Source organism: Moschus berezovskii, chromosome 17 (genome assembly GCF_049115385.1).
Source record: "Moschus berezovskii isolate FMDL1 chromosome 17, NW_MosBer_1.0, whole genome shotgun sequence".
Lineage (NCBI taxonomy): Eukaryota > Metazoa > Chordata > Mammalia > Artiodactyla > Moschidae > Moschus > Moschus berezovskii.
The window spans coordinates 21,314,874-21,336,287 of record NC_142476.1 but is presented as its reverse complement, the minus strand read 5'-3'; the positions used below and the strand labels follow the sequence as shown (position 1 = coordinate 21,336,287).

The 21,414-nt window shown below is 41.8% G+C and overlaps 1 protein-coding gene across 1 annotated transcript; it reads left to right on the top strand.

Annotated features, from left to right (window-relative positions):
- The first annotated feature begins 1,327 nt into the window (after positions 1–1,327).
- On the top strand, positions 1,328–4,406 carry SPATA45 (spermatogenesis associated 45). Its single transcript, XM_088845027.1, has 2 exons — positions 1,328–1,601; positions 4,387–4,406. Exons 1-2 carry the CDS (start codon positions 1,328–1,330, stop codon positions 4,404–4,406), a joined length of 294 nt encoding a protein of 97 aa, XP_088701153.1.
- Positions 4,407–21,414: the final 17,008 nt, after the last annotated feature.

Sequence of the window (21,414 nt, the reverse complement as noted above, 5' to 3'; positions counted from 1 at the left end):
TTTTTTTTTGTCTGACTTTTTTTCACTCAACTCAATTATCCTGAGAGTAGCCATGTTATTATGTGTATCAATAGTACTATTTTTTTTTCTTACTAACTGCATAGTATCTATTGTGTGGATATACCATGATTTATTTATCCACTCAGCTGTTGATGGACATTTGGGTTGGTAGGACTTTAGGGCTCATAATACTGATTTTCTAAAGTGAAAATGTTGATTTCAACATGAGTTGTATTCTATTTATAAATTGTGGGTGTTGTTTTATTTTTTTTTTAATTTGGCTATGCCACATGGCTTGTGGGATCTTAGTCCCCCAACAAGAGACTGAAAGACCACTGCCCCCAGCTGTAAAAGCATGAAGTGCTAACCCCTGGATTGCCAGAAAATTCTCTAAATTGAGTTATTTTTGTATAAAGAATGATCATTCTTATTTTTTTCTGCAATTAATATTCAGTTAACCCAAGTTGAAAAGACTTAACACCTCACGAGTGGTATATTTACAAACTTAGTTAATGCAAATCCTTTAAATATTTTAAATTTCCTTTGTAAATTTAGCATATCTGATTTTTAAGTGCTTCAAATCCCTGAAAAGACAAATGTACTGGCCTGACAAGCAAAATCTTCCTAAATAGTTAAAACATATGTTTAACATTTGTGCTTTAGTATGACCAGTTTGATGTCTTCTGTATTTGTTTTTTTAAATTTTTCGCTGTAGCACTAAGCCTGAGGGATCTTAGTTCCCTGAGCAGGGATCCAACACAGCCTCGCCAGTGGAATCTCAGAGTTCTGACCACTAGACAGCCAGGGAACCCCTTGTACTTTTTATAATTAAATAAACTTTGGATATTTATTAGGAAAGAAACATCCAAAATTCTAATTTGGCTGTCTCTGGATTACGAGTGATTTTAGCTCTTCTACCTTATACTTTGCTGTGTTTTCTTCATTTCCTATAATAAACTCATGTTATCTTTATAATCAGAATAAGCAATGAAAGTTCCTAAAAGCAAAAATCAATGCACAGTATTGCTGTATAAACCAAAATATATTCTCTCACTGTATCCTCTTTCTCTGGTCTTTTCTTTCTCCTCAGGAAAGCAATAGTAAGAGATGCAGTGGGGTTGGGGGAGGGGCACAGTGGCAGCGTTGTCTGCAGGAGGATAAATACCTGACATGAGGTAATCACTTGATAAAGTAACCGGAGATGCTGGCGAATACCTGATTGTGAGCATTGGGTTTGAGGTCAAGCAAGCAATTGATAGTATTTGTTTTTTCTCTGCATTTGTTTGCAGGACAGCAAGAACCACTTGATGATTAGTTTGTCAGCATAATGGCATCTGTAAACAGAAGCAGTGAAATAATTAAAAAACTTAAAACAGACAAACGTCTCCTGGAGGAGATTAACGAAAGGCGAGAATCCAACTGCCTGGTGGAAAGAAGCAATCAAGTCAGCTTATTGAGAGTTCAAAAGAGGCATTTCCATGGTGCCTACCAGTCCCTTACTCACGACCAGGTCAAAGACCCTGATCCCAACAGTGACAGGAGCTCTTGGGTCAAACTGAGTCTCTTCATTCACAAAGAGAAAAGGCACTTTCCACCAAAAAGTAAGATACTGCAGTAGGATCCCTACCCAGTTGACAGGAGGGATCGATAAGTAAACTTAGGAGTTATTTCTAGGATTAAAAGAGGTTCATATATATTGCTCTGGGATAGTTAAAAGGCAATCTATTTGAAGTTAAATGCATCAGTAATCTAGGCTAGTTGACGTAAACTAGGCCGGTAAGATCTACTATAGACCAGAGATCCTCGTTTCCTTGTGTTTATAGGATTTGAGGGATCATCTCCACAACGGCTCATTCAATAGGCTCTAGTTTGGGTCCTGGAATATGCATTCTCAGGCAGGCAGAGGTGATACTGAGCCTGATGGCCTAAGAACCATATTTTGAGAAGGGTCCAGAGGCCTCCTGGTTCATCAATTTCCGTTATGTCTGCATGTCATATGCAAAATTGAGATACACTGGAAATGATTTTGATGACAACTGTCAAACAAAAAGACCTGAGACACAATAATAAAATGTAGAGGAAGTTTGGGGTGAGGTGGTGTGGTGTTGATGGTATTATTTTGCAGGGGGGAGGAAGAAGAACTGCTGGTAAATACTTTAATTGTTAAATACTTGTTTCTAAGTCAAGACAAGTAACTGATGGTATTTTTCCATTTATTTTGAAAAAAATAAAAAGAGTGTAATTATGTTAAACATAACCAACAAATGATTAAGTGAAAATAAGCAAAAATAATTGCCATATTGGAACTTTAACTTCTTTGATGACGAAGCTGTGACTATACACCTGACCCACTGCCTTCATAAGCAGGACAGAGAAGGTGATGCAGTGTGGCCTGGAAACCTGAGATTCTCCATTGTGTTTTAAAGTGGATCTGTAACAGTCATATGTTAACTTTGCTCAAAAAATAACTCTTTTACAAGGAGGAAGTATTCTGCTTCCCTAGTAGCTCAGTTAGTAAAGAATCTGCCTGCAACGCAGGAGACCAGGGTTCTATCCCTGGGTCGGGAAGATCCCCTGGAGAAGGAAATGGCAACCCACTCTAGTATTCTTGCCAGGAAAATCCCATGGACAGAGGCACTTTGCGAGCTACAGTCCATGGCATCTCAAGAGTCAGACAGAACTTAGTGACTGAACCACCACAATTCTAAGAAAACCCACACAATCTCAACCACAAAAAAGAATGAAATAATACCATTTGCAGCAACATGTGGAGAAGGCAATGGCAAGCCACTCCAGTACTCTTGCCTAGAAAATCCCATGGATGGAGGAGCCTGGTAGGCTGCAGTCTGTGGGGTCGCTAAGGGTTGGACACGACTGAGCAACTTCACTTTCACTTTTCACTTTCATGCATTGGAGAAGGAAATGGCAACCCACTCCAGTGTTCTTGCCTGGAGAATCCCAGGGACGGGGGAGCCTGGTGGGCTTCCGTCTATGGGGTCACACAGAGTCGGACACGACTGAAGTGACTTAGCAGCAGCAGCAGCAGCAACATGGGTGGACATAGAGATTACTATACTAACTGAAGTAAGTCAGAAAGAGAAAGATAAATACCATATGACATCCCTTATATGTGGAATCTAAAATAAAACTCAAATGAACAGAAACAGACTCACAGGTATTTTGACACTCTCTCTTCAATTTTCCATTTGGAGATATGTCAGTCAAAAGAGGGAGAGTCTTACTTAACCATGCCTTAAAAATAGAAGACTTGATGTCTTACTCATCATGGGCTGTTATAACAAATTACTATAGACTGAGAGGCTTAAACAACTAACTTTATTTCTCACAGTTCTGGAGGCTGGAAGTCTGAGGTCAGGTTGCCAGCATGATTGGGTTCTTGGAGTTCCCTCTTCCTAGTTTTCAGAGAGCAGTTTCTTGCCGTATTGTTACACAATAGAAACAGCTGGCTAGTTTTGGGGGCCCTTCCTGTAAGGGCATGAATCCCTTTCACGAGGACTCCACTCTCATGACTTAATTACCTCCCAAAGGCCCCACCTCCAAATACCATCCCACTGGGATTAGGGGTTTCAGCATAAGAATTTCAGTTCAGTTCAGTTCAGGTCAGTCGCTCAGTCGTGTCCGACTCTTTGCGACCCCATGAATCACAGCACACCAGGCCTCCCTGTCCATCACCAACTCCTGGAATTCACTCAAACTCATGTCCATCGAGTTGGTGATGCCATCCAGCCATCTCATTCTCTGTCGTCCCCTTCTCCTCCCGCCCCCAACCCTTCCTAGCATCAGAGTCTTTTCCAGTGAGTCAACTCGTCGCATGAGGTGGCCAAAGTATTGGAGTTTCAGCTTTAGCATCAGTCCTTCCAATGAACACCCAGGATTGATCTCCTTTAGAATGGACTGGTTGGATCTCCTTGCAGTCCCCACCCTGCTTATTTAACTTATATGCAGAGTACATCATGAGGAACACTGGGCTGGAAGAAGCACAAGCTGGAATCAAGATTGCTGGGAGAAATATCAATAACCTCAGATATGCAGATTATACCACCCTTATGGCAGAAAGTGAAGAGGAACTCAAAAGCCTCTTGATGAACGTGAAAGAGGAGAGTGAAAAGGTTGGCTTGAAGCTCAACATTCAGAAAACAAAGATCATGGCATAAGAATTTTGAGGAGCACAAATATTCAGCCCATTGCACTTGGGTTCAAGTTCTACTTCTATCATTGAGTAGTCTCATGCTTTTAGTCATTTAGTGTCTTAAAGCTTATTCCTTGTATATATGAAACAGTACTTCTCTCTGCCTTCAGGGTTATTCTGAAACTATTAAATGTATTATAAGATATGTAATAGATACTTATTCTTTTATTTTTCAGATAATGCCATATTTGGATAAAGTCCATCTACGAAGACACATAGAAACACAATCTCTTTGATCTTTCTTCAATATCTGTCTAAATTATTTACAAATATTAATTATAAGATAAGCCAAAGAAAACTATTCATTAGATCATCAAGAAACCGTTGAGCCACACAAAACCTATTACATCTTCACTGCCTTCCATCATTTAGACTTACGTTTTGAAGAGAGGATTTGAGTTATTAAAGATACTTTCAGAGATGGATGACCTAAATGTTCACTTCATAGCGGTCTTCTCTTTACTAATTAAAAATGTTCAAATAGTTTATATTATTTCTTTTTTAGAGTTACAGGTGTTTTACTTTTATTAATTCTTAAAAAAAATTTTTGTTTTTTTTTTTAATTTAGAAGGAAATGGCAACCCACTCCAGTATTCTTGTCTGGGAAATCCCCTGGACAGAGGAAAGCCTGGCAGGTTACAGTTCATGGGACCAAGAAAATGTGGGACACGACTTAGTGACTAAACAACAAACAGCATAGTTGATTTATAATATTATGTAAGTTTCAGATGTACAGCACAGCAATTCAAACATATATGTATAAAATATACATCCATATACATATACACTTTTCTCGGATTCTTTTCCCTTACAGGTTATTACATAATATTGAGTATAGTTCCCTGTGTTTTACAGAAGGTCCTTGTTGGTTATCTATTTATACATAATATAAAGAGTAGTGTGTATATGTTAATTCCAGCCCCTGATTTATCCTTCTTCCCATACCCAGAGTTTATATTGTTTCTGTAAATCAGTGGAATGTATTGATCAACCATACCAATCAAGTTGAAGACTAAAGTTTCCCAAAGTTTACATTTGCTTCTATTGATTACTTATATTACCTTACTCTGTTAGAGCAATGATTTTGATAATTTTTTTTTCTTTTATTATTTATTTATTTTTCCAATTTTATTTATTTATTTTTTTCAAGTTGAACAGACTAAATTTCTTTAAACAAACTTACTTATACTCCAGAGTCCTTTAAAAACTTAATAGCATTTATACATTGAAGGTATTTGATTTTCTTGTAACTAGCACTTCAAATGCAACAAGCATTTGAAGCAACAAGCATTTGACCCAACAAGTAAAACTTTCTACAGTTCATAACTTTTATAAATAAAATAAATTAAATGTACAGTGAATAAGTTCTCTGAAATATTTCAATATTTCTGCAGGTTTAGTAACATCGTAAAATACATTTCAACTAAAATTCACAAATCTAAAAACCTGTTAGGCATTTTTAGGTGTTTTAAGATGGAAATGAAGACCAATGTTACATCGTAATATGCCAATTACAAATAGTACTTCAAATAGCAAATACTACAGTTTGTCCCAAACTTTAAAAACTATTCATGAACTCAACACTGAACTATTGATGGCTATGAGAATTGTTTCCTAGCCTTTTTGAAAATTTCAACCCATTTACGTTTAAGGTAATTATTGATAAGTACGATCCCGTAGCCATTTTCTTTATTGCTTTGGGTTCAAGTTTATACACTCTTTCTGTGTATCCTGTCTATAGAAGATCCTTTAGCATTTGTTGGAGAGCTGGTTTGGTGATGCTGAATTCCCTCAGCTTTTGCTTGTCTGTAAAGCTTTTGATTTCTCCTTCATATTTGAATGAGATCCTTGCTGGGTATAGTAATCTGGGCTGTAGGGTATTTTCTTTCATCACTTTAAGTATGTCTTGCCACTCCCTTCTGGCCTGAAGAGTTTCTGTTGAAAGATCAGCTGTTATCCTTATGGGAATCCCCTTATGTGTTATTTGCTGCTTTTCCCTTGCTGCTTTTAATATTTGTTCTTTGTGTTTGATCTTTGTTAATTTGATTAATATGTGTCTTGGAGTATTTCGCCTTGGGTTTATCCTGTTGGGGACTCTCTGGGTTTCTTGGACTTGGGTGATTATTTCTTTCCCCATTTTAGGGAAGTTTTCAACTATTATCTCCTCAAGTATTCTCTCATGGTCTTTCTTTTTGTCTTCTTCTTCTGGGACTCCTATGATTCAAATGTTGGAGCGTTTAACATTGTCCCAGAGGTCTCTAATATTGTCCTCATTTCTTTTAATTCGTTTTTCTTTTTTCCTCTCTGTTTCATTTATTTCTACAATTCTATCTTCTAGTTCGCTTATCCTGTCTTCTGCCTCTGTTATTCTACTGTTTGTTCCCTCCAGAGTGTTTCTGATCTCATCTATTGCATTATTCATTGTATATTGACTCTTTTTTATTTCTTCTAAGTCCTTATTAAATCTTTCTTCCATCTTCTCAATCCTTTTCTCCAGGTTATTTATCTGTAACTCCATTTTGCTTTCAAGATTTTGAATCATTTTCACCATCAAAATTTGAAATTCTTTATCAGGTAAATTCCCTATATCTTCTTCTTTTGTTTGTGTTGGTGGGCAATTATCTTGTTCCTTTACTTGCTGGGTATTTCTCTGCCTCTTCATCTTGCTTATATTGCTTTCCTTGGGGTGGCCTTTCCCTCTTCTTGCAGTTTGTGGAGTTCTCTTTATTATGTAGTTTCTTCGCTGTGTGGGGTTGGACGGGTGACTTGTCCGGGTTCCCTGGTTAGGGAAGCATGTGTCGGTGTTCTGGTGGGTGGAGCTGGATTTCTTCTCTCTTCTTTAGAAGACAATGGGCTGCTTTTCTGGGAGCCTGATGTCCTCTGCCAGTATTCAGAAGTTGTTTTGTGGACTTTACTCTGCATTCAAATGTTCTTTTGATGAATTTGTGGGGGAGAAAGTGGTCTTGCCATCTTATCCCTCCGCCATCTTGTTCCTTCCTCCCCAGAACACTGGATTCTTATATTCCACTTGGTCGTGGAGTATCTCTTCCCAGCTGCTCCAGCAACGTGCAGCCGCTGTACCTTACCTTGGACAAGGGGTATCTCCTCAAGGCCGCGCCTCCTGCTTTGAATGTAGATCAGCTCCTCTCGGCCCTCCGGTGCCCAAGCAGCCACCGCCTCCTGAACGTGGTACAGCTCCTCTCGGCCACCGCCCTAACCCTGGGCGCGGCGTAGCTCATCTCAGCCACGATTCTGCACGTGGTCGGTTGCGCCGGAGCCGGGCGTCTCCCGCATCTGCGCCGCAGGAGCCGGGCGTCTCCCGCGTCTTGATTTTGATAATTAGAATAAGTACATACTTGGGAAGGTAATCGAAGATTCCTATAGAGGCTTTTCTTGTATATCATTGCTGTTGTTGCTCAGTTTCTGCTAACTCTTCAACACCATGGACTGCAGCACTCCAAGGCTTCCCTGTCCTTTACTATCTCCTGGGGTTTGCTCAGATTCATGTCCATTGAGTTGGTGATGTTATCCAACCATCTCAGTCTCTGTCAACCGCTGCTCCTCCTGCCCTCAATATTTCCCATCATCAGGATCTTTTCCAGTGACTCATCTCTTCTCATCAGGTGGCCAAAGTATTGGAGCTTCAGCTTTAGCATCAGACCTTCCAATGGATATTCAGGGTTGATTTCCTTTAGGTTTGACTCCAAGGGGACTCTCAAGAGTCTTCTCCAGCACCACAATTCAAAAGCATCAATTCTTCAGCACTCAGCCTTCTTTATGGTCCAACTCTTAACATCTGTACATGACTCCTGGAAAACCATAGCTTGGCCCGTACAGACTTTTGTCAGCAAAGTGATGTCTCTGCTTTTTAGTATGCTGCCTAGGTTTATCATAGCTTTCCCCCCAAGGAGCAAGTGTCTCTTAATTTCATGACTGAAAGTCACTGTCTGCAGTGATTTTGGAGCCCAAGAAAATAAAATTTGTCACTGCTTCTGCTTTTTCCTCTTCTATTTTTCCATGAAGTGAGGGAACCGATGCCATGATCTTAGTTTTTTGAATGTTGAGATTTAAGCCAGCTTTTTCACTCTTTTTTTTCCCTCATCAAGAGGCTCTTTAGTTTCTATTCAGTTTCTGCCATTAGAGTGTATCATCTGCATATCTGAGGTTCTTGATATTTCTCCCAGCAATCTTCATTTCATTTTTTGATTCATCCAACCTAGCATTTCGCATGATGCACTCTGCATATAGGTTAAATAAGGAGGGCAACAATATACAGCCTTGTGGTACTCCTTTCCCAATTTTTAACCAATCAGTTGTTCCTTGTCTGGATTTAACTGCATACAGGTTTCTCAGGAGACAGGTTGTCTGTGTATCATTGCCCTTCCCAGGTGGGCATTGCTTGAATCATCTCATGGTCAAATCCTATTTGGCTAGGGTCGCCTATCTTTCACTGATGCTTGGATAGCAGACTAATTTTCAAATTGTATCCTGGCTTATGTTCCTTACAGTAGTTTGAGCTAATTGCTATTTGATTTCTATTAAAAGCCTATTTCATATGGCAAGCTGAGCACTGCCTGGCCTGGAACACAGCTTTCCTTGCCATTTGCCTTTATATTAGTGAAATATTCACTTTTTATTTGGCTGTCCTTTGCCTCCATAGGAAGCTCAGATTCATAAGCCAAAGGATTTTAATATTGAAAGGAGATGAATGAGGCAACTGGCCTACAACCCTACCTCAGCTAACACTGCACCAGGTCATAGTATGAATAAGATCCATCAGATGTGAGGGCATGTAAACAAAAACAGACCCAAACCTAAGCTTTTGCTTTTCAAGAAGGCAAACACCTAGTGTCAGGAGCTGTGAAGGGTTAGCCGGCCACAGTTTCATGGGCATTGACAGAAGACATAAGAAGACTCCTAGTTCTGAGGCAAAGGACTTGTTATTTGGAGCCCAGCAAGTAGCACAAACCTCACATACTTGTTGATTCCTCTTGCCCTCCCCTCTATCTTCCCTTTCCTAAAATCCACAGGACGATATGGAGCTGTTCAGAGAGATGACACACACAGAGAGGATCTGCCTCACAGCTAAAGACCACTAAGCTCAAGACAGCCAGCTTTGCCTGGTGGAAGACATTCTCTTTATTACACTGGACAGGAAGTAAACCCTCCCTTCGTTTCAGTGGGGACATGATCTCTGTCTACCAAGACCCGTGGTAATACAAAAGCCCTTGAAGAGACAGTCTGGAACAAAAGCTTTTGGTGCCTCTGGCATAAAACTGCAGAAATGTGAGAGAACTGTATGGGGAATGATCTCCCAACACCTGGCAGCCCAAGTAAAGGCTAGAAATACAGAGCCAATCTTCTTTTGGTTCAACCTAAGACAGAGAATGAGATGGCTGGATGGCATCACCGACTAGATGGAGGTGGGTTTGGGTGAACTCTGGGAGTTGGTGATGGACAGGGAGGCCTGGCATGCTATGATTCATGGGGTCGCAAAGAGTCGGACACGACTGAGCGACTGAACTGACTGAACTGAAGATTTTTCCAGTGGTCACGTACGGATGTGAGAGCTGGACCATAAAGAAAACTGAGCGCCGAAGAATTGATGTTTTTGAACTGTGGTGCTGGAGAAGACTCTTGAAAGTCCCTTGGACTGCAAGGAGATCCAACCAGTCCATTCTAAAGGAGATCAGTCCTGAATATTCATTGGAAGAACTGATGCTGAAGCTGAAACTCCAATACTTTGGCCATCTGATGCGAAGAACTGACTCCTTGGAAAAGACCCTGATGCTGGGAAAGATTGAAGGGGGATGATAGAGGATGAGATGGTTGGTTGGCATCACGGACTCAATGGACATGAGTTTGAGCAAGCTCCGGGAGATGCTGATGGACAAGGAAGCCTGGCGTGCTGCAGTCCATGGGGTCGCAAAGAGTCGGACACGACTGAGCAACTGAACTGAACTGGAGATGAATCATAGGAGACAAACAAACAGTAAATGCGTGTCTGGTTGTGTACAATATACTTAACCTCTCTAACCTCATTTCGGTCCTCGCTACCTCCTGCCCAGCTACTTGTGGTTTTCTGCCTTATTCTGTTACCAGCCCCCTTCCACATATTTGGTTCACTTGGCCAGCTGTGACTTTACAGTAGTCTCCCCACCCCAATCCACACTTTCACTATCCATAGTTTCGCTTACTTGTGGTCAACCATAGCCTGAAAACACCAAACAGAAAATTCCAGAAATAAGCAACTAATAGTACATTTTAAATTTTGCACTCTTCTGAATAGCATGATGAAATCTCACACTGTCTTGCTCCATCCTGCCCGGGAGATGAACCATCCATCCCTCTGTCCAGCGTACGCTGCCCAGTAGTCTCTTGGTAGCTGACTTAACAAACAGACCAATGCTCTCAGTGTCACAGCGTTTATGTTTCAGTAACCCTTATTTGATAACGGCCCCAGGGCACAAGAAGTGCTTCCGTTAAGTGAAAAGGTAAAAGTTCTAGACTTAATAAGGAAAAGAAAAAAATCTTTTGCTGGGGTTATTAAGATCTACAGTAAGATTGAATCTTCTATCTGTGAAACTGTGAAAAAGGAAAAAAATTTGTGCTACCTTTGCTGTCGCACCTTGAACTGCGAAAGTTACAGCCACAGTATGTGATAAATTTAAATTTGTAAAATAAGACATTTTGAGAGAGTCCACATTCACATAACTTTTATTACAGTATACTGTTATAATTGTTCTATTTTATTATTAGCTATTGTTAATCTCTTACTGTGCCTAATTTATAAATTAAACTTTATCATAGGTATGTATGTGTCAGGAGGAAGAAAATTTACTCTGCCTTTCTAGGCTTTTCTGGATGGCCTAAGAACTGACATGAGATAGATTAGCAGGAGAAAATCAAATAAAGTTTAATAACATGTATACATGAGAGAGACCTAGGAAACTTCAGTAACTTGCCAGAATGGCTGAAACCCTTACCTTAAATACTTATCTTCAGCTAAAGACTAAAGAGGATATTGAGGGTAGTGGTTTGGGACTTCAACTGGGAGGAAGGCAATTCACGTGAAGATGAGAAAAAGTCCTCTATCTAAATTCTTTTAGGCAGGTAGGACAAATGGTCTTCTTGAGTCCTCTGGAAATGGATTGTTTTCATTTTGAATTAATCCATTGTTGCAGGAAGGGGGACCCTTTTCAGGGCTGGAAAAGGGGCTCTTGTCTAACACTCAGAAATGAATTGTCCAAGGAGACACATGTGCTGGCAAAGCAAGAGGCGTTTCTGGGAAGGGTCACCCAGACAGAGAGCAGGAAGGTGAGGGAACCCAGGAGAACTGCTCTGCCGCGTGGTTCGCAGTCTCAGGTTTTATGGTGATGGGATTAGTTTCCGGGTTGTCTCTGGCCAATCCTTCTGACTCAGGGAGATTCCTGGTGGCACACGCATTGCTTGACTGAGATGGATGCCAGTGAGGAGGACTCTAGGAGGTGGAAGGACACATGGCATCTCTTTTTGACCTTTCCCAAACTCTTTTGATTGATGGTGCCTTGTAGTTCCGTGTTCCTTCCTAGGGCCTCCTCTTGCAAAATCACTCACACAAATGGTTATATGGTGCCTGGCCAGGGTGGGTGGTTTTAGTTAGTGTGTTTCCCCTAATTCGTGTGCCAAAGAGACATTTTGGGGTGGCAAATTTTGCTCCCCTGATATGTATAGGGAAGATTGTATATATAAGGTTCTCTGCTATCCTCAGTATCAGTATCCACTGGGATCTCGGAAATTGTCCCTGTAGATAAGGGGGAACTACTGTAGCTTAAATACTACCTCCTTCAGGGACTTCCCTGATGGTCCAGTGGCTAAGACGCTTTTCCATTGTAGTGGGCTTTGATCCTTGGTCAAGGAACTAAGTTCTCGCATGCCACGCAGCCAATCAATTAATAAATACCAGTTTCTTCTGGAAGCCTTCCCTTCCTCACCCTCTTTCCTTTGTTAATGAAAAAATGTTTCCCGCCATAACAATAAACAAAGAATGTTGCGGCCATCAACTTGTCACATTACAGCTGCCCTTCGGTCAACCCTGAGGGAAACCAGACAAAGACACTAAAAGAAAATTACAGGCCAAAGGAGATGTAAAAATCCTCAACAAAATACTAGCAAATTGAGTCCAACAATAAATAGAGAAGACCACACACCATGATCAGTTCAGTTCAGTCGCTCAGTCGTGTCCGACTCTCCACGACCCCATGAATCACAGCACGCCAGGCCTCCCTGTCCATCACCAACTCCCGGAGTTCACCCAAACTCATGTCCACAGAATCGATGATGCCATCCAGCCATCTCATTCTCGGTCGTCCCCTTCTCCTCCTGCCCCCAACATTTCCCAGCATCAGAGTCTTTTCCAGTGAGTCAACTCGTCGCATGAGATGGCCAAAGTATTGGAGTTTCAGCTTTAGCATCAGTCCTTCCAATGAACACCCAGGAAAAAGTTGGATTAATTCCAGGGTCACAAGAATGTTTTAACATATGAAAATCAATCACTGTGACACACCACATCAATAAAAGAAAAAAACCACATGAAAAGACAAATGCCACATGATTTCCTTGAACTTAGTTTCAAAAAAAGGTACCTTAGTTACTGCTGTTGAAAAATACTGGGGCAATTTTACTCATTGAGTAAAAGCCAAAACTCATTCAGCTGAGTGATTTGGTGAGAGACTGGCCTGTCACTCTTCCTTGAACTGGCTACTTTAATAGAGTTTGTCAGAATAAAAGTGAAAATATCACAGGAGAGCTTTCAGCTCCAAAGAAGGACACATCTCCTTGCAGCCAGCAATGGTTTCCTCAGGCAACTGAGAAATTTGCAAGACTGGTGGAGGTAAATCCTCATTATACCATGTAGTGATCCCATAGGAAGCTTACTCATTTAAGTTAAAAAATGTGGGGATTCCCTGGTCATCCACTGGTTACGACTTGGCACTCTTACTGCCAAAGGCCCAGGTTCAATTCCCTATCAGGGAACTAAGATACTGCAAGCCAGGGGTGTGGGGGAAAAAAAAAAGGGGAAGTGGGGAAACTTCCTCATCCAGGGACAGCATGTGAGAGCTGGCCACTCAGTGATCCAAGCAACCACAGTGGTTTTAGACTGCCAGAGGGAGGAACTGAGAAACCAGAGAGTGGAGATGACTCTAGAGTGACGCCTAGAGAAGTTAACCTCACAAGCAGCGCATTGGTTCACCATAAAATTGTCATCAGCAGTTTTAGCTTGGCAAACTGGTATCTGAATAGGAAACAAAACTTTCAAAATAAGAGAAAAAGGAGGGACAGATTGCCCACCTCCAAACTATTAATATTACCCCAGTATGGTTTGTCAACCAAGGTCCATCTAATCAAGGCTATGTTTTTTCCAGTAGTCACATATGGATTTGAGAGCTGGGCTATAAAGAAAGCTGAGCACTGAAGAATTGATGCTTTTGAACTGTGGGGTTGGAGAAGACTCTTGAGAGTCCCTTGGACAGCAAGGAGATCCACCAGTCCATCCTAAAGGAAATCAGTCCTGAATATTCATTGGAAGGACTGATGCTGAAGCTGAAACTCCAATACTCTGGCCACCTGATGCAAAGAACTGACTCATTTGCAAAGACCCTGATGCTGGGAAAGATTGAAGGCAGGAGAAGAAGGGGACGACAGAGGATGAGATGGCTGGATGGCATCACCGACTAGATGGACATGAGTTTAAGTAAAATCTGGGAGTTGGTGATGGACAGGGAGGCCTGGCGTGTTGCAGTCCATGGGATCACAAAGAATCGGACAGACTGAGCGACTGAACTGAACTGAACTGACGGTTTATATAGGGTCTTCCCAGAATCCGCCTGAAATGCAGAAGACCGGATTCGATCCCTGGGTCAGGAAGATCCTCTGTAGAAGGGAATGGCAGTCCATGCCAGTATTCTTGCCTGGAGAATCCCATGGACAAAGGAGCCTGGCAGGCTACAGTCCATGGGATCGCGAAGAGCTGGACACGACTGAACGACTAACACTACTACTACTACGGTTTATACACACACAGAATTTATACTTACAAGTTATTGCTTAATTGAGAATGAAAGAAAATCTCACCCTGAAAATGGACTCTGCCCAAAACTTGTTAGAAAAAGCCAACTGGATAAAGCACATTTTCAGAATTTTGACCTTAAAGAAACAAAAGGCCTTCCAGGAGAAACTTGCATTTCTCTCCCTGATCCTTTGAAATGTAAATTTTTCTGATTTTAGGCATTTTTATTGTGTTTTGAGAGGTTGATCTCTGCCATTCAGAATATATACATATGATATACATTTGGCAGCCAGTCAAATAGCCTGGGATTCTGAACAGCTTTTCGTTTGGCTGTGCCAGCAAATTTATCACAAATGGCCCCCGACCATAAGGGCCTTTGTCATCTCAACCTTTGTTGTGCCTGTATATATAATGGGGTCGCAAAGAGTCAGACATGACTGAGTGGCTGAACAAATACAATGAAGGTCTTTACTTAAACTATTTTGAGGAGTAAACTTTCTGGCTCTTGTGAAGACCACATCCTTTGTACTCGCTTGTGGGGACACATCCTGAATTTTATGGTTTGAGTTGCTAACATACGGCTCGTCAGTGGCCAGACAATGGATCCTTTAAATTGGAGAAACTTCTAAATTGGTAAGTTTTTACAGAACTCTCATTATAAACAGCTGTTTTACTAGTGTCTCTGAAAAGACCAAATTAGAAGGTGGATACAAAAAAATATATATATAATAATGGCTAACCTTAAGAACCCCTACCTGCCAATGCAGGAGATACAAGAGATGTGGGCTTGATCCCTGGGTCGGGAAGAACCCCTGGAGGAGGGAATGGCAACCCACTCCAGTACTCTTACCTGGAGAATCCCATGTTCAGAGGAGCCTGGTGTACTACAGTCCATGGGGTCGCCAAGAGTTGGACATGACTGAAGTGACTGAGCACGCATGCATGCACAAACTAACAGACATCATCAGATTGAGAGGCTTTGTGATACTTGAAAGAAAGTGCTAAAATGGAAGTCAGGGGATTGTAATTCTAAATGTGTCACACAGTAGCTGCAAGAATTTATACAATTTATGTAAATTACTTGGACTTTAGACGTAATCCACAGAAAATTCCTGTACTGAGGATATTGGACTTCTAACACTTACTGTCCTTACATGCTATGCACGGTCCTCTAATACATTAAGTAACTGAACTGGGAAATGAGAAGTAATTTACACCATTTTTAACACCCAAGGTATAAATACCACTCAGGTTATTTATGAATTACTTGAATTGAGATGCTCACCAAAGAAGTTGTCTTTTTTCTTTCCTGTAAGATATGCTTGTTTTGGAATTAGGCAAAGATAAGGGGGATAAGGGGGCTTCTCAGGTGGCTCAGTGGTAAAGAATCCACCTGTCAGTGCAGGAGACATGGGTTTGACCTCTCTGAAAGGAAAATCCCCTGGAGAAGGAAATGGCAACCCAAGAATGGTATTCTTGCCTGGGAAATCCCATGGACAGAGGAGCCTGGCAGACTACAGTCCATGGGGTCATGAAAGAGTTGGAGGCAGCTTAGAGACTAAACAAGGGGGATAAGAAGTATTAGGATGTTTTTCTTGTGATATTTGAAAAAAAGAGCTGGAATGGAAGTCATTCCATGTTTAAACTTGTAACGTTGATAATCCCTGAATTATCTAGTTTTTTCCCATTCTATATTTTTGACTGACTTTGTAATCTTAGCATAAACTTTGTCATAATTTTAAAAGGACAGTGAGGGAGTTCCCTGGTGGTCCATGGTTAGAATTCTGGGCTTTCACTGCCTTGGCTCGGGTTCAGTCCCTGATGGCAAACTGAGATCTTGCAAGCCTTATGGCATGGTCAAAAATTTAAATAAATTAAAAAAAAAATAGTGAGATTTGCATATTCATGAAAAGCTAAGCTCTAAAAAGCGTAGAACCGGTCTCTGGAAACCCTTTTTAAGTTACTCACATCTTGTAAATGAAATGTGAGTTCACAATAAGCTGCTTTGAAGTATTCAATCAAAAGTGTGAAAAGGGCAAGGGCAAAGCAAGAATTAAGCTTTGAAGTATGACTGTAGCTCAACCATGCAAAAACAAGACTCTTCTTTATGTTTAGTTCAGAAGAGGGGTCTGCGAGGGGAAGAAAACATGCAATAGCGAAAGTAAAGAGGAAGACTGTGACAGACAGTAGTGAGCAGGAGCGAGACAGAGCTCCAGAGTGATAGCGCGAGCTCTCGGTTGCATCAAAATGAAAGAAAAGGGCTGATATTTTTATTGATTAAAGAATGGTACTATTCTGTTTTTTACTAGAATAAAAAAAGATGACAGCTGGAATAAGAAGCGCTTCCTCCCGTATGGCAGGTCATCATACATATAGAGGGCAAAAGCTCTTTTTACCTTTCAGCTGGGGAAGGCTCCTGGATAAAGCAAAGACTTGACTTTCCAGACCAAGAGAGTTGACTCCTATTTTTCAAAAGATTTAACATTAAAAAAACTTTGAGTAGCAGTCAGTGCATTTATAGGTTAGAGGAGAAAAATAAGCATATTTAAAAAAATCAACCCACTGAAGAGGTATTTAATATTCAATATCCATTTCAAAGAGTAGATTGAAAGATAAAATATTGACTTCTCAACTGCCATCGGTTGGACTTACTGCCTCCATTCCTCTTATTTATTTATTCCTTTTCTTCCAGCTTTATTGAGATGCCACTGACATACAGCACTAAGGTGAAGGTTACAGCTACATACATCGTGAAAAGATTATCACAGTAAGTTCAGTGAACATCCGTCATCTCATAGACACAAATTAAATAAAAAACCATTTTATCTTGCGATGAGAACTTTCAGGGTTTACTAAAAGACTAACATGTATGTAACACACAACAGTGTTAATTAAATTTATCATGTTGCACTTTACATTCCTAGTACTTAGCTGTCTTACAACTGGAACTTCGTACCTTCACTTCAGCCTTCCCCCACACCCACCTCTGGGCACAAATACAATCCCTTTCTATGAGTTTGTTTGTTTTTAAAGTATGATTGACCTCCAACACCACGTTGGTTCCTTTTACACACAGTGATGTCTGTATATTTCAAACTGATCACCATGATGTCTAGTTATGATATGCCACAGTACAAAGATATTTACATAGTTTCTGACTATATTCCCCACACTGTACATCTCATACCCGTGACTCATTTATTTTGCAATTAGAAATTGTACCTCTTAATATCTCTATTTTCCCCTCCCTCAACCCCCTTCCTTCCACCTGTTTGTTCTCTGTATCCAGAACTGTTTCTGTTTTATTATGTCTGTTAATTTTTTTTTTAAGATTCCACATAAAAGTGAAATTTTGCAGTCTTTCTTTCCTTGTGACTTGATGACTACCTTTAGTGTTATGTTTGGATTCCTTTCTCTTTTCCTAATAGTTTCTTCTTTTCTATTTTAATTATTTTTTATTATCTGTTTTTCTTTCTCTTTTTTGGTGTGTGTCTATTATAGATTTCTGGCTTGTGGTTATGATGAGGTTTATATATAGCAATCTCTCAATGTGATTGTAGTAATTTGTGGATTTCTTAAGTTCAAATTCATTTTTACAACCCAGAATTGTAACGTCACTCCCCCAATGTTTACTGTTTTTGACATCATGTTTTATATCTTTTTGTTTTGTGTGTCCCTTAACTGTTGTGTATATAGATAATTTTATTACGTCTGTCTTCTTATCTTCCTTTATATATGGTTGATTTACCACTGTTACTGCATACTTGCCTTTACCAATGAGCTTTTTCCTCTTGTAGCTTTCATGTTCCTAGTTGTGGGCCTTTTCTTTTTCACTTAGAGAAGTCCCTTCAGCATTTCTTGTAAAGCTGGTTTGGCGGTTCTGAGCTCTTTCTGCTTTCACTTGTCTGCAAAACTTTTGATCTATCAAATCTGAATGAAACACTTGCCAGGTAGAGTCTTCTTGGTTATAGGATTTTCCCTTTCATTCTATCATGCCACTCCTTTCTGGCCTCCAGAAGTATTAGTTACTCAGTCACGTCTGATTCTTCGCAACCCCATGGACTGTAGTCCTCCAGGCTCCTCTGTCCATGGGATTCTCCAGGTGAGAATACTGGAGTGGGTAGCCATTCCCTTCTCCAGGGCATCTTCCCAAACCAGGGATCAAAAGTTTCTGGTAAAAAGTCAGCTGATATCTTTATGGGAATTCCCTTGTAGTATGTAACTTGTAGATTTTTCCTTGCTGCTTTTAATATTTTATTTTTAATTTTTGTCATTTTAATTACAATGTGTTTTAGTGTGGTCCTGTTTGGGTTGATCTCGTTTGAGACTCTGTGCTTCCTGGACCTGGATATGTGTTTCCTTTCTCAAGTTGGGGAAGTTTTTAGCTATTATATCTTCAAATGTGATCTTTACTCTCTCTCTTCTCATTCTGGGACCCTGTGCTGTGAATGTTAGTACACCTGACATTGTCCCAGTGGTCTCTTAAACTGTCCTCATTTCTTTTTATTCGTTTTTCTGCTCAGCGTCAGTGATCTCCACCCTGTCTTCTAGCTCACTAATTCATTCCTCCATATCATTTAATCTACTGTTGATTCCTTCTAATGCATTTTCATCTCAGTTATTGTATTCTTCATCTCTCTCTGATTCTTTGTTACATCTTCTAACTCTTTGTTAAAACCTCGAATCTCTCCTTCTGTTCCTACATCCTCTCCTGAGTTCTTTGAACATCTTTATGATCATTACCTTGAACTTCATGGGAAATAGATGGAGAAACAGTGGAAAAAGTGTCAGACTTTATTTTTTGGGGCTCCAAAATCACTGCGGATGCTGATTGCAGCCATGAAATTAAAAGATGCTTACTCCTTGGAAGGAAAGTTATAGCCAACCTAGATAGCATATTAAAAAGCAGAGACATTACTTTGCCAACCAAGGTCCGTCTAGTCAAGGCTATGGTTTTTCCCGTGGTCATGTATGGATGTGAGAGTTGGACTGTGAAGAAAGCTGATCTCCGAAGAATTGATGCTTTTGAACTGTGGTGTTGGAGAAGAGTCCAACACTTGAGAGTCCCTTGGACTGCAAGGAGATCCAACTAGCCCATTCTAAAGGAGATCAGTCCTGGGTGTTCATTGGAGGGACTGATGCTGAAGCTCCAATACTTTGGCCACCTCATGTGACGAGTTGACTCACTGGAAAAGACTGTGATGCTGGGAGGGATGGGGGCGGAAGGAGACAGGGACGACAGAGGATGAGATGGCTGGATGGCATCACCGACCTGATGGACATGAGTTTGAGTGAACTCCAGGAGTTGGTGATGGACAGGGAGGCCTGGCGTGCTGTGATTCATGGGTTTGCAAAGAGTCGGACACGACTGAGTGACTGAACTGATGATCATTACCTTGAACTTTTCATCAGGTAGATTGCCCATCTCCGCTTCACTTGGCTCTGTTGGGGTTTCATCTTGTCCCTTCGGAACACATTCCTCTGTTACCTCCTTTTGCCCAACTTGCTGTTTTTGTTTTTTTTTTCTGTGTATTCGATATATTGGTTACATTTCCTAACTTTGGAAAATTGGCCTTTCATAGCTGCTGCTCAATCCCTTCTGGTTACCAGAGCTATGTGGTTTAGGGGTGCCCTCTATGTGGACTGTGTGTGTCCTTCTGTTGTGGGAAGTTGAGTACTGTGGAAGTTATGGTGAGGTGTGGCTGGCCCCTGGTCTGGTTGGCTGCCAGGCGCTGCCTTGTGTAGAGGTGTTAGTGTTAGTGTTAGTGTTGTGTTAGGTGTTAGTGAGCAGGACCAGGCCATGAGGTGCTCGCTACAGAGTCCTGGGGGGTCTCAGGGCTACTGTTGGCCCACTGGTCAGTGGAGCCAGGTTCTGGGATTGCTGGTAGTGGGGCTAGGGTTCCCTGATCTAGTGTCAGCCTGCTGGTGGGTGGGGCTGCTTCCACCCACCCACGTGGCTGCATGTGAGTTCCAGGGTGTCCCAAAGCTGGTGCTGACCTGCTGGTGAGTGGGACTAAATCTTGGAGTGGCTGACTGAGGGGTCCCAAGGTGTCTCTGAGTGGTGTCAGCCTGCCGGTGCATAGGCTGGATACTGACATGGCAGGTTATGGGGTTGCAGGGGTCCAGGGTCTGGTGTCTGCCTGCTGGTGAGTGAAGCCAGGTCCTGGGTCTAGTGCTGGCCCACTGCTGAGTGGAGCTGTGTCCCAGGATCTCTGGCTGCAGGGCCCTGGGGCTCTCATGGTTGGTAAGATGGCCTGCTGATGGACAGGGCTGGGCTTCAGCCCAGGTGATAGTGAGGCTGGTGCTCGCCCACCAGTGGATGAGGCTGGTGTTCGTGTCCTGGTGGGCAGGGCTGGGTCCCAGGGTAACTGTGGCTTCAGGGGGTCTTAAGACAGCAGGCCTTCTGGTGGGTGGGGCTGTGTCTCCCCCCCAGCTGGTTCTCAGGGCTGAGGTGTCCTGCCTGTACTGGGGCTGACAGGCTGGTAGGCAGGACCAGGTCCTGGTGCTAGTGAACTTGAAGGAGGATTCCAAACTGGCACGTGCCAGTACGTGCCCATCAGGTAGAAGCGGCTCTCTAAAATATGCTGCTGCAGTTCCTGTGTCCCAAAATGAGCTCCAGTTGCCTCCTGCCTCTCTGGGAGGCTCTCCAAGGCCAGCAGAGAGGTCAGACCCAAGCTCCCTTCTAACTATTGCTTCTGCCCTGGGTCCTGGAGTGTGAGAGATTTTGTGTGCACTCTTTAAGAGTGAATTCTCTATTACCCACAGCCCCCTTCGGTTTCTGGAAAGTAAGCCCCCCTGGCCTTCAAAACCAAACACTTTGGGAGCTCATCTTCTTGGTGACAGAACCCCGGGCCTGGGTGGCTTGATGTGGGGCTCAGACCCCTTACGCCTTGAGAAGAACCTCTGCAGTTGTAATCATCTCTCGTGTATGAGTTGCCCACCGGGGTGTACGGACCTTTACTATACCATGTCTCCACCCTTTCTGTCTCACTGCGCTCCTTCTTTATATCTTTAGTTGTAGATCTTTTCTGCCAGTCTTCTGGTCTTTCTCCTCAATACCTGCTCTGTAAATAGTTGTAACCTGTGTGACTGGGAGAGGCAGTGAGCTCAGGGTCTTCCTATTCTGCCATCCCGCCCTCTCATTGGAGACCATCTC

Bases quoted from the DNA above. Each gene is read 5' to 3' on its own strand.
- SPATA45 (XM_088845027.1), top strand. From the start codon at position 1,328: ATGGCATCTGTAAACAGAAGCAGTGAAATAATTAAAAAACTTAAAACA. The intron at 1,602-4,386 runs GTAAGATACTGC...TTTATTTTTCAG, and splicing joins AAGGCACTTTCCACCAAAAA to ATAATGCCATATTTGGATAA.